This window comes from Dermacentor andersoni, chromosome 3 (assembly GCF_023375885.2).
Source record: "Dermacentor andersoni chromosome 3, qqDerAnde1_hic_scaffold, whole genome shotgun sequence".
In the NCBI taxonomy this organism is placed as follows: domain Eukaryota; kingdom Metazoa; phylum Arthropoda; class Arachnida; order Ixodida; family Ixodidae; genus Dermacentor; species Dermacentor andersoni.
Window position 1 is genome coordinate 211,476,760 of NC_092816.1, and position 16,500 is coordinate 211,493,259.

The following is a 16,500-nucleotide window of genomic DNA, read 5'->3' on the forward strand; positions in this document are numbered from 1 at the left end:
CGTTACAAACTCTGTACATCAGTATCATCGCTTTCACCATTAGCTTCGAGTAGCCGTCGTTATTGATTTTAGCTGTTAGGGATTCCTGTTTCAAGAAACAGCACAGAAGTAAACTAATAACTATGGGCAACATTACAGGTGCCTCCTGTAAGCATCTGGCCTCTCGTTTTGCTTATTTGCTCTTTTTTTTTGGGGTGGTGATGCTCAGACAACCAGGTCACTTGCCGAGAAAAGAAACGAAAAAATGCGAAGCGCACTGCGACAGAGACCACGAATACCTCGAGGGGCCAGGTAAAAATAAAGACGTGTATGCGCACGTCCTCAGACGGCAACAGACATTAACTTCCATCCCAAATAGCCACTTTTCTTTTCATTTCCATGTTCTTTTATATGAGGTGATTAGCGGTCATGCACCGAGCGAGCGTGCCACCGAAACCAGCGGAGCGTCGCAGCTTCTCCGCCCTGCATTGAAAGGAGGCTCAAGGGAATCTGTCCAGCGCGTGAATCGCTTATGGCGCAACAAGGACAGCCGCTTCAATGGCGCTGTCCCGAAGGCTGTGGCACCGTTTTCCACGTGACGGAAGTGGCGAGGCTCGCTCTTTCGTAAGGTAGCCTCGCGGGGCTGTGCACGCGAAGTGGCTGACATTGTGGTTTCGCTCGCGAGGTCTCTAGTGTACATTTTACGTGCGTTATCTTAACTTGCAAACCATGTTTTATTAAGTGGCCTATAAATTTTAATGCGTTAGCCTTAGGAGTGTCCAAGTGATTCAAAATATATGTTTGTGAAGTCTAGGCAGCCCGTCCCATTGTAGAGGTACAGAGGGTACCCAGTAGAGGTAGAGGTACCCAAATGGCCGGCTAGGGCAAAATAATGTTTGAAAAATTGCTGCCGAGAGGCGGGATGAAGGTTTCCGGCGCTGCCATTCAGGGCAAGAGGGAACGAAGTTCTGAACGTAGCTGTATATACCTCGCCAGTAGTACCACTGTAGAACGCGCTGGTACGTTTTGAAAACTCTCGAGTGTGACACGGTGGATCGGTGTGCAAAGTTGCGCATACCTCGGCACGATGATTGCGAGGCACTGCTAATAACCACTGGCGCCCGTCAGGGTTATAATTGCGTGGATGAAACAGGTTGTCGCGAATGGCAAAATGGTGAGCTTGGCGACGGTGCGTGTGAGTGGTTGGTTGTGCTGGTGAACCACAAAGCATTTCTATAAGTGTGGTAATGCTGTGGTCCTTGCACTCCTATGAAACGATGGTGCTAAGGTCGCGCAGAAAAACGGCAGATTTGGATAGTGAGAAGCAGGCATCGTTTACAGGCAAAGGATAGCGCGAGAATGCGTCATCGTCAGAATACTGGCGTGCGCGGCGGTACAGCACACGTATAACGTACTCCTGCAGGCGAAGTGCCAATCGGCGAGACGGCCTAGGGGATCTTTCAAGGACGACAGCCAACATAGTGCATCGTATTCCGTGACTACATCAAATGGAGCGCCATACAAATAAGGCTTGAACATGATGTGAGCCCAGATGATGGCCAGGCATTCTTTTTCTGTCACAGCGTAATTTGTCTCAGCTTTCGTAAGCGTACGACTTGCATAAGTCACGACATATTCAGAAAACCCCTGTTTGCGCTGGGCAAGAACAGCGCTGAGACCAACATCGCTAGCACCTATGTGCACCTGCGTAGGGGCTGGCAGGTCGTAATGGCGTAACTTTGGCTAGACGTTAGCAAACGACAGACCTCTGCGAAGGTCTCGTCAAACTCGGACGACCCCGACGTGAGGGGCCCGTCGCTTCTAACTACATAACAGCAACGAATACGCCTCTATAACAGTGCAGCTAAAGCGCCGGACAATCTCGATCATCCGTGTCTATATATCTCACAGGGAAAGATTTGATTCTGGACACCTGAAACTTGTTCTTGACTCCAGCCAAGGACCTCATATTATTGTAGGTAACTTCAACGTGCGCCACCATATTAGGGGTAGTAGGGTAACAAATATTCGAGGAAGACAACCTTTTGACTTCACAAGCAGCAATGGTCTTGACATCCTGAATGACGGCTCACCAACATTTTTTTCGTGGCACAACCTACAGCAGCTGTCTCGATTTAACTATCACTTACGATGCCTTTCGTCTTCTGCTGCCTGGTGCACAGATGCTGAAACGCATGACAGTGATCACGGGCCTACTTACGTACAACTGAGACGCTTTGCAAGACTACCAATTTCTCATACGCGACGCACTCACTGGGATGGTTTTCAAAACAAGCTGGAAGAGTCCTGGAACTGTATAATTTCTCCGAAAGACATTGAAGAGCGCATTACAGTAGCGATTCACACAACAACACCCATCATCCAAACATGAAATTCAAGAAAACCCGTTGACGTTATATATGAAGAGCTGCGGGCAGTCGGCCATCGCGCCGAACTAAAGTGAGCAGGTGAACTAAATTGATATCATACTTGAAGTCGTCATGCCGTGTGCGAAAGAAAATTCAGTGATACTTAGACAAGCTCGCCACACAACGTTGGAGGACCTTTGCACCAGCCTGGACTCAAGAAAACCGTTGTCCACGATGTTGCATGCTGTACATGCCCTACCGTCCTCTCCACAACTCCATCCCTTCTGAGCTTTGGCTTCCATCCAGACACGCAGTGAGAAGGAGATCGCGGAAGATTTCTGCATGCAGCTCTCCGGGACTACAACAGTGGTAGCTTCCCTACTCAGGTGCACTCATCCAATAATGGACGATCGTCTCAATCACCCATTCACGCTGCAAGAGATACGTACCGCGATTTCTTTTTCAAGACACTGAAGTGCGCCTGGGCCTGATGGCATTACCTATTCTAACTTGCGCGATCTAGGCCCTCGAGCGACTGAAGAGCTTCTGGCTTTATACAATCTCTCTTGGTCTTCGGGAACACTGGCAGAGAAGCAAGCTCTTGGCGTTATTGAAACCAGCAAGACACCCCATGCTATGGTTTCCTACAGACCTGTAGCGCTTGCCAGTTGCATAGCAAAAACCATGGAACGCATGGTTTTGACTCGCCTGGAGTGGTTTTTAAAGAAGCGCAACATATATACAGACACGATCACAGGTATCTGAAAGGGTAGGTCGTCCATCGACAGCGTTATTGACCTAGGAACGACTGTTAAACGTCAGAAACGTCACCGTCGATTAACAGCTGCTGTCTTTCTTGATATCAACGGTTGCTTTTGACAATGTTTTACATGATGCAATTTTAAAGGCCCTTGAAGAATATGGCATCGGTAGCCGTATGCATAAGTGGATAGCCAGCTATCTTCAAGAGAGAATGATATTCATGTGCCACCGAAGACGGTGAAACAAGGAACCATCCCGTTTATCGTGGGGTGCCTCAAGGAGGTGCCCTGAGCCCAACTTTGTTAATGTCGATCTCGTTGGACTCTTCAAAGAACTGGCAGGCACAGCCTCGATCTCTCTGTGCGCAGATGCTATCTTCATATGGACCACGAGCTTAATACGCTTCCAAGTGCAAATGAAGCTGCAGCGTGCGGTGTCGATAACGTCAACATATCTAAACAGTCGCGGACTGCAGCTCTCACCAACAAAAAGTGTAACCAAGGCATTTATACGGAGGCCAATGGCCTACTACGCCGTTATAATTGATGGGAAGATGATACCTACGGTAACCCACTACAAGTTTCTCGGAGTCATCATCGGCCATGGGTTATTTTGGCTGAAGCACACCTCTCCATTAAGAAAAAAGCTGGACAACTTTACTCAAATAATTCTACATATGTCTGGAAAATTGTGGGGGACATCCACATCATCTCTTCTGCAGCTCTACCAGGCACTTTTTATTGACTACCTCCGCTGCAGTGCGCCTGTACTTTCTCGGGTTAGCACAACTGCTTTACGCACACTTGAAAATGCTCAGGCTTGCGCACTGAGACTTTGCCTAAGACTACCACGACGTGTGTCTACTTGGGGCACTATTGCAGAGGCACGCGCGTGCCCAGCTCGAGTTTATCTGCAACATGAGCCATTGCGAGTGCATCTAAGGCTATTGACCAGACAAAGGAATCATCCACTGACGAACGTCTCAAGCGTACGCCCTGTCACCGCCTACTCAGAAGCCATGATGTCGCAGGAAGACTTATTGCCATCAGATTTAGAATCGGATGACATACCAAATGTTACACTGTGCACGACGGCAAAGCCAATGGTGAGACTCTCAATCCCCGGAATAACGAAGTCGAAAATGCCGCTTGCTGGGCTCAACCATTTCGCGTTATCCTACATTACCTACATGTATTGATATATCGAACATGTTTTTGCTGATGGTTCTGTGACACAGACCTATTCCGCGGCAGCTTACATGGTGCATGAATTGGTAGTCGCACAACGGTTGAAGATAGGACACAGAACGTCGTCTACAACAGCTGAGTTGACCAGAGTTTGAGGAGCAATCCGCTGCATACTGCCATAAAGCCTCGAGAAATGGACAGTGTTCTGTGACTCAAAACTACCACTGCAACTCATCAGCAATTATATTAATAACAGAACCGCATAAAATCCTTTGGTTTATGATAACATGTCATTGCTCGCTGAGGCATCTCACTCCGGGCATACCGTCGTGCTGCAGTGGATTCCTAGCCATTGTGGAATAGGTGGAAATTAACTAACGGATGCGGAAGCGACAAAGGCGCACACTAACGGAAACATTATAAACATTCATTTTTCCCGGTATGACATCAACTCCTTGCTCCATCACTACATTAAAACATATATGGCGGGCAGATGCACAACCCCGAAAACCGGCAAGTGCGCCTCCATAGACTTGACGCTGGTTTGAAATTCCAAGTTCCACTGCGGTTGCGGAAGGCCAGGAAAACACTCATCCGTCGATTACGGCTCGGTGTGGCGTACACTCGCCGATGCCTTCAGAAGATTGGACAAGCACGAGACCCTGACTGTAGCGTCTGTCACACTCCGAAGACTAGCGTCTTGGGAGTGTCACAGACGCTCCTATACTTTGCGTGGGCCCTCAATATGCGACCGAGCCAAGAACACTTAAGTCTAGAGTTGACAGCTCGGACTCCTTTTCCTCTTAAGAAGAAAATATTTTATGCGCGTGGAGAAAAGTTGACCATGCCCAACGTGGCATAAGATCACTTTTGAACTTTCTATGTGAGACTGGTTTAGATGATCGCCTCTGGAACCTGTGTGATGTGCAGACAGCGCGAAATGGTGTTTGCGCGATAACTCGATAACTTTTTGTAACGTGTACATAGTAGCTCATTGTACCATACCATTATCACCAGCCACCATTTCCTTTATTTCACACTTCCTCTTTCCCCGGTGAGGAGTAGTAGGCTAGAGACACGTTCTCCAGGCCGACGTCTCCTTCTTTCTCTTCATTAAAATCTGCTCTTCCTCCATCCGAATTTCGGACCACAGTTCCAATAAAGAAATAACGTATCCCTTACAGATACCGATAGCAATATCATGAGCAATACAGAATGTTGCATGGTCCTAACTGATACCTGCGCGAACAAATTTTCTGATTGCTAAGCTGATACATGTGCAAAGATGACTTCTTTACCATGGATGCACCTGCCGATTTTGCGGCTATACTGAAGCTAATTCAATATTTAAAGCTATCGCCTGCCTGTGGAGCCCACGAAATTAATTGCAAATTTTCGAGGAATACTGCTGTGTACCACTTTATATTTTTTATGTACCTTTTACCAATCGAGTGAGTGCTCGACATTTCCCGGAGATCGGAAGGTGGTGAAGGCGCTTTCTGTGTTGAAATCAAGTACCTCGAATTCAACTGTCAATTGCAGACCCTTTCTCTTACCAGCGTTCCTTACAAAATTCTTGAACACGTGGTATATTGAAGCGAAAAGCTTCGCTACCCTAGTCAACACCACGCTTCGCGCGAGCCGGCGCATGTCGGAATCGGCTCCGTAAGCGTGTTCGGAGTCGGCGCAGGTGGCCACTGCTCCGCGCTATGCGGCATCGCTTGACGTTCGCCGCAAGCGCGTGTTCATCGCGGAGGCCGACTATATAACCACTTGCCAAAGAATAGGCATGCGCATTCAACATGGAAGGAGGAGAGAGTGATACAACCGATACAGAGAGCTGTGTTTATGGCTGTACAGAAATCGCAAGACAATGTGCCCGACAATGATGAATAAAGAAGTTTATTAATCCTGCATAACTTATGCTATATATCATTGATAAGCAATTTGCATAACTACACAAGGCGCACGTATAGCATAACCATAAGCTAACCAAAGCATGCATATCCATAAGTGAAACCATGAGCATAAACATAGGCTAAATCATAAAGCATAACCATAAGCTAAACCGTAAGCATATCCATAACACAGACCATAAGCACATCCATTAGTGACACCGTAAGCATGTCCACAGGCTAAACCATAAAGCATAACCATAAGCTAAACCGTAAGCATAACCATAGGCTAAATCATAAAGCATAACCAAAAGCTAAGCCATAAGCATCACCGAACCTTTTCACTTCGAGATATCCAGGCTTAACCTTAGCGAAGCCCCAGCCAACTTTTTTAATTCTCGTCTGATTTCTGGATGCCAACTGTTTCTACATGTCATTTCGTCATTTGTGTCGCAAAAATTACTCTTCCGAAGCGCAACTGATATCGTTTATGTACGCCATTCTGCCTCTTTAGGGAAAGACCAAGTCACTGACTGTATTTTTCCGGAGATTGTAAAAATGTTATACAAGGTTTTCACGATTAAAATGGCGGGAAAATGTAGGGTTTTACGTGCCATAGCCACGATTTGATTATGAGAAATGCCGGAGTGAGGGACTCCGGATTAAGTTTGACCACTTGGGGTTCATTAACACGAACCCATTGCACGGTACACAAGCATTTTTTTTTTATTTCACCTCCATCGAAATGCGGCCGCCATGGCTGCGATTAGATCCCACGCCCTATGGCTTAGCAGTGCAACGCCACAGCCACTGCGTCACCACAGCGGGTGTGTCTGGTCCTCACCAGGTCTGGTCATTTTGAGCTGACAAGCGCAGAGCACACAATGCGCGCTCCCGATAGAAGGCCTATGCTTGCAGCCGCGCATACCAGGATTGCGTTGGTGCCTGCCTGAAAAGCACCACGCAATGAGTAAATGAAACTATAATTGGCTTTTGGCCTTTTTCTTCTTTATCGAAAGAGCAGATGGTGTTAGTCCTCTGTGGGGAACGTGAAAAGGAGTCAGCAGTGCTTTGTGCAGGCACTTAAACTGGCACTTATACTGCCAAAATGTCTTCAGCTTCCACTATAATATGTAGCCAAGAAAACGATTAACTCAAAACCAAGCTCCGAATGCATATTCGCAGAATAGGCAAATTAGCACTTTCGCTGCACCGTTATGCCGATATGCAGCTTACACGCTTGAGATAAATATGTTCTGTAAAGGTGAGCGACTGTAGTTGTAACAAAAACTTTGTAGTGGCACTGAAACAAGTGCAGCCATGCGAATCAGCCACAACAAAACTGCTGCGTGTACAGTCTACTTCCTCGGAGGCACCCCTATGAAGACTGTTTGGGCCCATTTCATTCTGGACGTAACATTCTGCCCTTCTCTCGACTTTTCCGTATATGTCACCAACTCATCGCATCCTTCTGTTCGTGTCCTGTGTCTCTCTTCCCTGTGGACGTCTGGCTTTAAGAGCAGTCTACACTTCTATCATTCTGGCACGGCTTGAGTACTGCCCATCAGTATAATCCCTGTACCAAACTCACGTCACTGACAAACTTGAGCTTGTTCAGCCCCGATCAACATTCTACTCTACTCCCGTGTTTTCGGTTGTCGCAAGCTTATGTCAGTCTAGGAGGATCGCTTCATAGCCCTCAAGTGGCACACCCTGTGATGCCATCGCCACATTGCACTAGTCTATGTTTTCTCTAGGGTGCTGGACTGCTCTCTGGAGAACACTCATCTGTCTTCTCCAGTCAGTCTGAAGAAGCGGTCACGACAGCCTGAGCCCCATCATGCCTGTAAAGCCCGACACCGCAATTCCATATCTGGCATACAGGGCTTTCTCTCAACCCGCCTGGCCACTCAGACTCCCCTTCTTTGCGACTGGACTAAATCGGCGCTCCTGCGCCTTGTGCACCCGTCGACTGCCTAGTGCTGGCTCTGTTATTGAGCAAGTGTGTGTCTGGGGGGGGGGAGGGTGTCTCTGTCATGTCATGCACCAATGTCATGCACCAGGCATGACATTGCGCGCCAAGCATAAATTTCAAGTGGCCTGACAAGTGCTTGTCAAGCTTTTTAAAAGAGGAAATAGTTTATGTTCTCATATCTGATATTCTCGTAGCGAGTTTTCGCATGAAGTCGAAATTCTGTAAACTTGACAAAACTCACTAAACAATTGAAAATTATTAATCTTTGTCGCAACTCTACACCTCCTACAATCGTGAAGACGCAAGAAATATCATGAAAGAAAGTTTTCTGTCAACAGCGTAAAGTGGCATCTGAAATGCTAAGACGTAAGGAAGCGTAGTTGTCCCTGTTTTCCCAATCATCTTCAATAGTTCTCTAAAGTTTAATACATTTTGTATCACTTGCAATTTAGCATAGATATTCCGCGCGCGCAAATCGGTTGCCTGACGTGAACTTGCTTACTGCTGGCCTATGTCTATCCTCTGTGCTGCGTCAAAGGTGTTTGAATTGGTATTGCATTTCTTGCTTTCTGTTAGTGCTCAGAACATTTTATTAAATCAACAGCATGGCTTTGCATGCCGACGACATAAAACTATTTAGGGCTGTTGTAAGTATGCGCACTGTCATGTTAACACGTGCCCTTACGGTACGAAGTGCGCATGCTCATATTTGTATCTGTCCCTATATATGCAACCCCTTGTTTGATAATAAACACATTTTGTTCCCGGCCTCCCGACCATTCACATGGTGGAAGAAGTGGGGCGGCGACGCGTTTCGCAAGCCGCGTTCACCGCTGTTCTTCCTCGCCCCCTCGTCCAGCTGCACCTCTAGTAAACTCCAGCAGCTCGAGAGTATTCGGCACGAAACTAACAAAGACGCCAGTATGGCTGAACTGCGCTGTTACTCGAGCACAGAATGGCCGGAAACGAAGAATCATGTGCCGCATGCCCTGCGTTCATACTGGTGTTACCGCAACGAACTGCATGTTGAGGATGGCCTGCTCCTCAGAACCAACAAAATAGTGATTCCTCCGGCCAAGCGACCGGAAATTCTGCGTTTGCTACACACCGCACATGGAGGCGAAGAAAAAATGAAGATGAGAGCCAGAGGAATAATGTTCTGGTCCGGCATGAACGCGGACATCTCGGCTCTAGCTAAGTCATGCGCAGCGTGCGAAAAGTACAAGCGCAGCAACACTAGGCTGCCTATGCTGAGCCACGAGATACCAGGCCTGCCATGGCAAGTAGTAGGGCTTGATATTTTCCACCACGATGACCAGTCCTACCTAATCCTCGTGGATTTCAACTCGTTCTTCTTTGAGATTCAAAAGCTACATCATACAACAGCGACAGCGGTAAACAATGCGTGCATGTTCGTCTTCGCGACTCATGGAATCCCGGCAAAGCTGTGCAGTGATAACGGCCCACCTTTCAACAGCGCGTGCTTCCGCTCTTTTGCTGGGCAGCTCGGAATTGCTCACGTAACTTCAAGCCCGTACTATCCTCGTGGTAACGGCATGGTGGAGCGTGCAGTGCAGGAGGCGAAAAAACTGCTAACGAAGTGTCCTTTCGCAACTATGGAATTTTACAGCGCCCTGCTGGAGTGGCGAAACATGCCAAGGGACGAGCAACTGAAGTCGCCCGTTCAAAGGTTGATGGGTCGCCAAACAAGGACGCAGTTGCCGGTTCTTCCCCAGCACCTCGGACCGCAGACTGTGCCACCACAAGCCGTTCGCAATCGCCTCCAGGAAATAAGAGAACAGCAGCGGGCCTTCTACAACCGGACGGCCAAGCGTCTACCCCATCTTCGCAGTAGGTCTCCAGTATCAGTGTACGACACCATACGCAGAACCTGGTCGCCAGCTGTGGTTGTAGGCCCTGCAGGCACACCTCGGTCGTACAACCTACTTACAGACATCGGACAAGAGCTGCGGCGCACCATGGAGCATCTCAGTTCCAAAGAAATGCAATCTACGTCGGACCCTGAAGCTACAGTTTCTGCGGAGTCAGTATCCCAGCCTGACCAGATGGCGGAGCTACAACCTGAAGACACCCTTCGTAGAAGTAACCATCACCGCAGACCGCCACAACGTTACCCCCTGCCAGAGAGACCGCAGCATTAGGTCCCTGACGTGCGAATTTGTAAATTCTTTGTTCTCATTTTTCTTTTGTCTTCGAAAAGAAGGAAGATCTAAGTATGCGCACTGTCATGTTAACACGTGCCCTTACGGTACGAAGTGCGCATGCTCATATTTGTATCTGTCCCTATATATGCAGCCCCTTGTCTGATAATAAACACACCTTGTTCCCTGCCTCCCGACCATTCACAGCTGTCAACAGTGCTTACGACTGCATGGACATCCTAAAAGACATATTGTAACTTTCACACTGGTACAGAAACAGTAGGATACACTTAAATGCTTCCAGAACTATAGCATAATGTAATACATGGAAAACACACCACGTGAAAATTTCGTACACCCTTCGGTATGCTCCACTGCCCATGGTCGACTAAATGAAAGATCTTGGTACGTGCTTCGATAAAAAGCTAAGCTTCTCTTCAAATGGTAAATATGCACAACGTGACCTTCATGCCCTTGGAATTGTATGTCGTATATTGCATGATTTCCACTCAGCTGTTCTATTTCTGAAATTGTATTCCGCTCTGTGCCTTCCAATACTAGAGTATGCCTCTGTAGAAGGGAATGCAACGCGCAAATCTAATGCTGACCTCATTGAATGCGTTCAGAATAAATTGATATCTAGTTCAAGCACTATTGTTACCATTCTGGCGACCATAGTTCAGCCCTCTTAAATACACCTCATCTCGTCCCTCTGGACACAAGTCTTAAGTAGACATTTTGCTCCTGTATAAGGCGGACCATGGCATTATACATTCCTCAAAGCTTCTTGATCATATAGAATTTTTCATACGGAAACAGTATACCAGGCAGCATTACGCATTTTTTTCCTGGCCAATTTGCATCAAAGACTGTCCTATGTATGGCTCGACTCCATAAAAACATGTAATAAGAATTCTGCCTGTATTGACATGCTTCAGAGTTCATTTCTGTGTTTGGGTATCTGTAGGTAATCATGTATCCTTAACTTGCTTTTACCCTTCCTGATTTCGTTTTTCCCAATTTGTTTCTCTATCTCGCATTGTTTCGTCTAGTAGATTCATGTTTTCTTTACATTTCGTCTCACATATTACTTTCTCAGTGCACCAGTACGAAGGCTCTGTAGCTGTTTCTGGGCACTATAATAAACATTTGTTTGATTCATTATTATTTTAGTATAAAATCGTGATTTTTAAGTATGTACTAGTCTATTATTTCAGTGCAATAGCTTTTGTACATTATTGTTGTAGTGTGACCTATTCCCATTCCCCCAACGCCGAGTAGCAGGTGAGAACAATGATGCAGGCCGATCTCTCAACTTTCCTATCGCAATAACTACCGCTCTCTGTTAAAGTGTGATGATTAAAAAATATAGGCATGATTTGGGAAAGTGCAACAAAATGTCATGTGCCTGATCATATGCACTGCTATATTAACTTCTTCTGAAGTTTAATAATAGTTGGCTACCATATCAAGTGTTGTGTAATAAAATAATATGCCACATATATTGTTTCATGCCTCAGAGAAAAATTGAATGAGTGTCTCAGTCAAAGTACCTGAGTAGGCTGAAAACAATTAACTGGTATTTTTTGTGTGGTGGCTTCAGGTGTATAAACTGAGCAAATAACCTCTCTCTCTCTCTCTCTCTCTCTCTCTATATATATATATATATATATATATATATATATATATATATATATATATATATGTGTGTGTGTGTGTGTGTGTGTGTGTGTGTGTGTGTGTGTGTGCGTGTGTGTGTGTGTATGTTATGCGAAGTTATGCGAATGAGCTACCGCCATACATTTGAATAGGTGCTTCAATAGTACGACTTGGGTAATTAAAGTCCTCCTATTCTCAAATTTGCATTATCTGACCGTATGCCATTTCATTACTGACGAGAAAGACATGTTGAAACTAGTTACAATAGACCATGGCCCCTACACAGTTAGTTCTTTTCTAGCAATACACTCAATTCCGCTTAATCTGAAGGCCTCCCGGTGCACTGATAATTCTTCAAAACAACCTAGAAAAATAAATGAGGTGCTCTATGGGAAAGATTAGACGCAATAAAGAATCGGGAGGAGACAAGCTACGAATTCCGTAAATTTTAGCTATTCTAGATGTTTTTTTTTTTGTGTGAACGCTACAGATGTTTCAATCCTTTCCGCTGATTTTCTCAGAGCCCACTTTTTCATGTCTCTTTCGTGCACCAGCAAGCATAATTATATATATACGCACACGTCTTCATCTGTATCCGGCGACCGTATTTCACCAGCTAACAAATGTTAAACGTTATCGCACGGCGTAGGACGCGCCTGCACCTATCGGAGGTTTCGCGAATGTTATTGATGGTTCTGTCAGTCGTCTGTTGTCGACGAACCTTGTATAATCTGATTGCATACGCGAGACGAATTGTCTAGCAGTTTCTGGAAGGTGCACGGGCACCAGCCAATACTCTGAAACTTTCGACGACTGATTTATGAAAGCCGATGTGCTTGACCCGCAGATGAGATTTTCGACGGTCACCGACTTTGCTCGCGGCTGTCGTTGCGATTGAGTGCTCTTTGTTTTACTGGGCACAAGTTCGTCTAATAAAAAGTTAAACTCCCATTTGTGAATCTGTATCTTTCTATTGCAGATCAACTAGCGTCTGTTTAATATAATCAGACCTTGACCCTAATATTTGCAGCTGGGAAGAAACCTGTCTCATCTCTGCCTCTTTTAAAAAAATTGTTCAAGAAAACAACTCATTTAAACAAGAATTCATTTGAGAAGCTACGCACACCTCGTCACGCATTGATCATCGGTTTAAAGTATCAATTTTTTCCGTCGCGTAAATGTTTTCTGAGATTCTTTTGTGCCAAAGACCAGAGGCGAGTGGAACTGCCTTCCCACCTCCATTGCCTGCATTGGGGATGCATAATCTTTCAAGACTGTAATAAATAATTATACTTTGAGTTTATCATTTTAAGTGCTAAAACTAGTTGTTTCAACCTATCTATGTCTTTTTTTTTATTTTACCCACCCCCTGCGTAACACCCATTCGTTTCGTTTCACACATATTCCAGAATTCCTTGCTGTATAATTCCGGTGTCTTGACCTAAAAACTTCGATGTGTACCCCGTTCATGTACACAACACATATATATAGTATACGATGTATACTCTAATGTGCCGGCACAGCCTGCGATGCATTTGAGAAAGTTTTGGAAGTACTGCACCGTTTCGAAGCCCTGACGTGTCGCCTCTGTTGCAGGCCTGTCACAGTGCTGTAAATGGCTGCTCCTGAGGCTGCCGGTGTCGCTGTGCCGGCGGAAGGGCCGCTTTGACTTCTACACTTTCGGCGTCAAATATGAACCCCGCGGTTGCGGACTGCTCAGTCCCGAGCAGGAGGCTTCCCTGGACGACATCTGCACACCTCCGAGTTCTGACAAGGTGATGGCACGTGGACCATACCAGCGTCTAATGCACGGAGCATCAGACATTTGACAAAAAGTCAAAAACCGAATTCGATTAGATAGATAGATAGATAGATAGATAGATAGATAGATAGATAGATAGATAGATAGATAGATAGATAGATAGATAGATAGATAGATAGATAGATAGATAGATAGATAGATAGATAGATAGATAGATAGATAGATAGATAGATAGATAGATAGATATTAAACTAAATAAATTCTGGCGTTTTAAGTATCAAACCAAGATCTAATATTGAGCACGTCGTAGGAGTGGGAGGGAGGGGTTCTCAGTAATAATTTGGACCACTTGTAGCTGTTTTTTACTGCGCACGTAGTGCATGGCACGCAAAAGCGTTGTTTCATTCCGCCGCCATTTGGACGCGACCGCCGTGGCCAGCATTAAACCCATGACCTCAAACCCATAGGCTAAGCAGCACAACGCCCTAACCACTTGGCTCTCACGGCGGGCATCTATCTATCTATCTATCTATCTATCTATCTATCTATCTATCTATCTATCTATCTATCTATCTATCTATCTATCTATCTATCTATCTATCTATCTATCTATCTATCTATCTATCTATCTATCTATCCAAAGAGGGCAAGGCGCCTGAAAGATGCCGTTGCATGCCGTTTTATTAAACGTAGACGCCCTGTAGACGCCGTTTATTTGGAACCCCTGTGGTGTGTTGGCTTTGACCTACTACATTTTCCTTTTACAGCGAAGCCGCTTATGGCTAGGTCCTGGCGGACCTCGTTTTTGTGGACATCGACCAACTATTTTTCGCACGTAGGCCGATCCCGGAGATAGTGTAATACCGGGTCGACCCGCGTCGGAGGTGCAGTTTTCACAGAGAGGAAGAGCGCTGAATTTTTCCTCATTCTGACTATACCGGATTTCGGTAACAGCGGCCGTTATCTTTCTCCTTACGGCATAATTGTTGAACACCTTGAGAGTCTGCTTTATTCCCTTTTTCGACCCCGTAATCGCTGCAATAATCATCACCATCGTCCTGTTTTATATATACTCTAGGTGCAAGGGCTTTCCGTGCTGTCCCCATTCACCCCTTCGTCGGTCAGCCCATTCAATCCTAAGCCTGCAAGGTGCCTATTCTCTTCACCCGGTCTAATGTTCTGCGCTCTTCTAATGCCTTTAGAGTTTAGAGAGGCACGGTTTGACCCTCTAGGACACTACTATCTACATTAGACATAGTTACTGTCCTGCCCTCCACTCTATTCTCCTCGCACTCAGGCGACTCGTGGTCAGATACGCTCCGCATAGATAGGGAGAAGTGGTGCCACCTTCCAGAACATTTTGAGTAGGGTCTAGTTTGTACTTTATCCGGCCTGGTGATAATGACTCCTCTTCGTGGCTTATCACTGGAATGCTAACGTACCAAATGTCGTTCTCGACCGTAGCTTCCTGGACCGAGTGAAATACACCACCATTTCTCGAAGCCGTCTACTTTGGTTTTCTGTGATGAACACCAATGTATCTGCTGACATGTTTCATTGCCTATTTAGTGCTCGCAAAATACTTTTTATTAAGCGACCCTTATCAGAGCTTAGGTCCGACACAGCTCTCCCCCACTTTCTTGTAATCGAGCGGTTCCCCAATCGACGCCATCGCTTGCAGTTTCCGGACGGCGACGGCTTGGAGGACGAGCTGCTCGTCTGGGCCAGCACCGAGCGCGGCGAGTGCGTGCTGGCTCGCGTGCGGCGTCACCCGTCGGCGAGGACGGCCGACGCGTGGCTTTACCTTCGCACAGCGGACGGCCACAGCTACGTGCTGCCAGCTGGCCACGGTGTCGCGGATTGTTCTCGCAATGGCTTGTACGCGGCCGCCGGTTTGCGGCTCGAGCAGCTGGTGCCCATGCGCCGCTGGAGGGTCGCCTTCAACGGACTGCTCAGGTAGGGGTCCATATTCTTCCGATTAAGATGTGTGTGTGTGTGTAACATTTTATTCCCACTTTCTGGCAACATAAGTGTTCAACATACAAATTTATGTTATAGAGCCCCTTATTATTTATGCGTATTTATTTCATTAACTAGCTAATTATGTTTCAAATGCTCTTATGTTGTGTTGTTCAGGAGTTCTAACTACTCTCTTGCTTTTTTATGTTTATTTTGCATAGGGGTTGGCACTGCAGTCTTTGGCTTTGGGACTTCCTACTGGAAAAAGTGTTCCTCAAGACAGTCGTACTCTAAGAATAAAACTGATCCCGACCCTCGTACCCCTCTGTTTGATTAGCCCGCGACGCTCGCTGTGGATATGGCAGCGGCTCCTCTATCGACAGGAAGGTCGCCCTTACAGGCGCTATGAGGCCAGCGATGTGCTGACGCGGCGCATTCGTATGTCTTGAGGCACGACAGCTCTTTCCAAGCAGTTCAGGTCATTCAAAACATCCTTGAGAATTATTTTGGGGGGGCTAACTACATACCTGAGTGTTCGTCCCCTAAACACATTCAGTCGGCTCTCGGGCCCGCTTCCCTTAATTGCTAACTCGCGCCACAGACAGATTACCACACCAGTTGTTCTTGCTGTCAAACGCACATATTACCGTGCGAAATATAGCAGGGGCAACAAACGTGAAGTTGGAACGCTTTGAACAAATAAACAAATTCTAATAAATTATTGTTTCTCTTTTCCCATTTCACGTACATTTATGCCGTACAACGTGCTTGTTAAGAGGAAGGTTTAGCTC

The 16,500-nt window shown here is 46.2% G+C and overlaps 1 protein-coding gene across 1 annotated transcript in view; it reads left to right on the forward strand.

Annotated features, from left to right (window-relative positions):
- The window catches only part of LOC126524714 (rifampicin phosphotransferase-like), a 197,403-nt gene that overhangs the window by 16,703 nt on the left and 164,200 nt on the right, over positions 1–16,500 (forward strand). The window contains exons 2-3 of the mRNA XM_055067252.2: positions 13,585–13,763; positions 15,432–15,706. Of these exons, the coding sequence (XP_054923227.2) occupies positions 13,585–13,763; positions 15,432–15,706 (454 nt within the window). The remainder of the gene's footprint in view (positions 1–13,584; positions 13,764–15,431; positions 15,707–16,500) is intronic.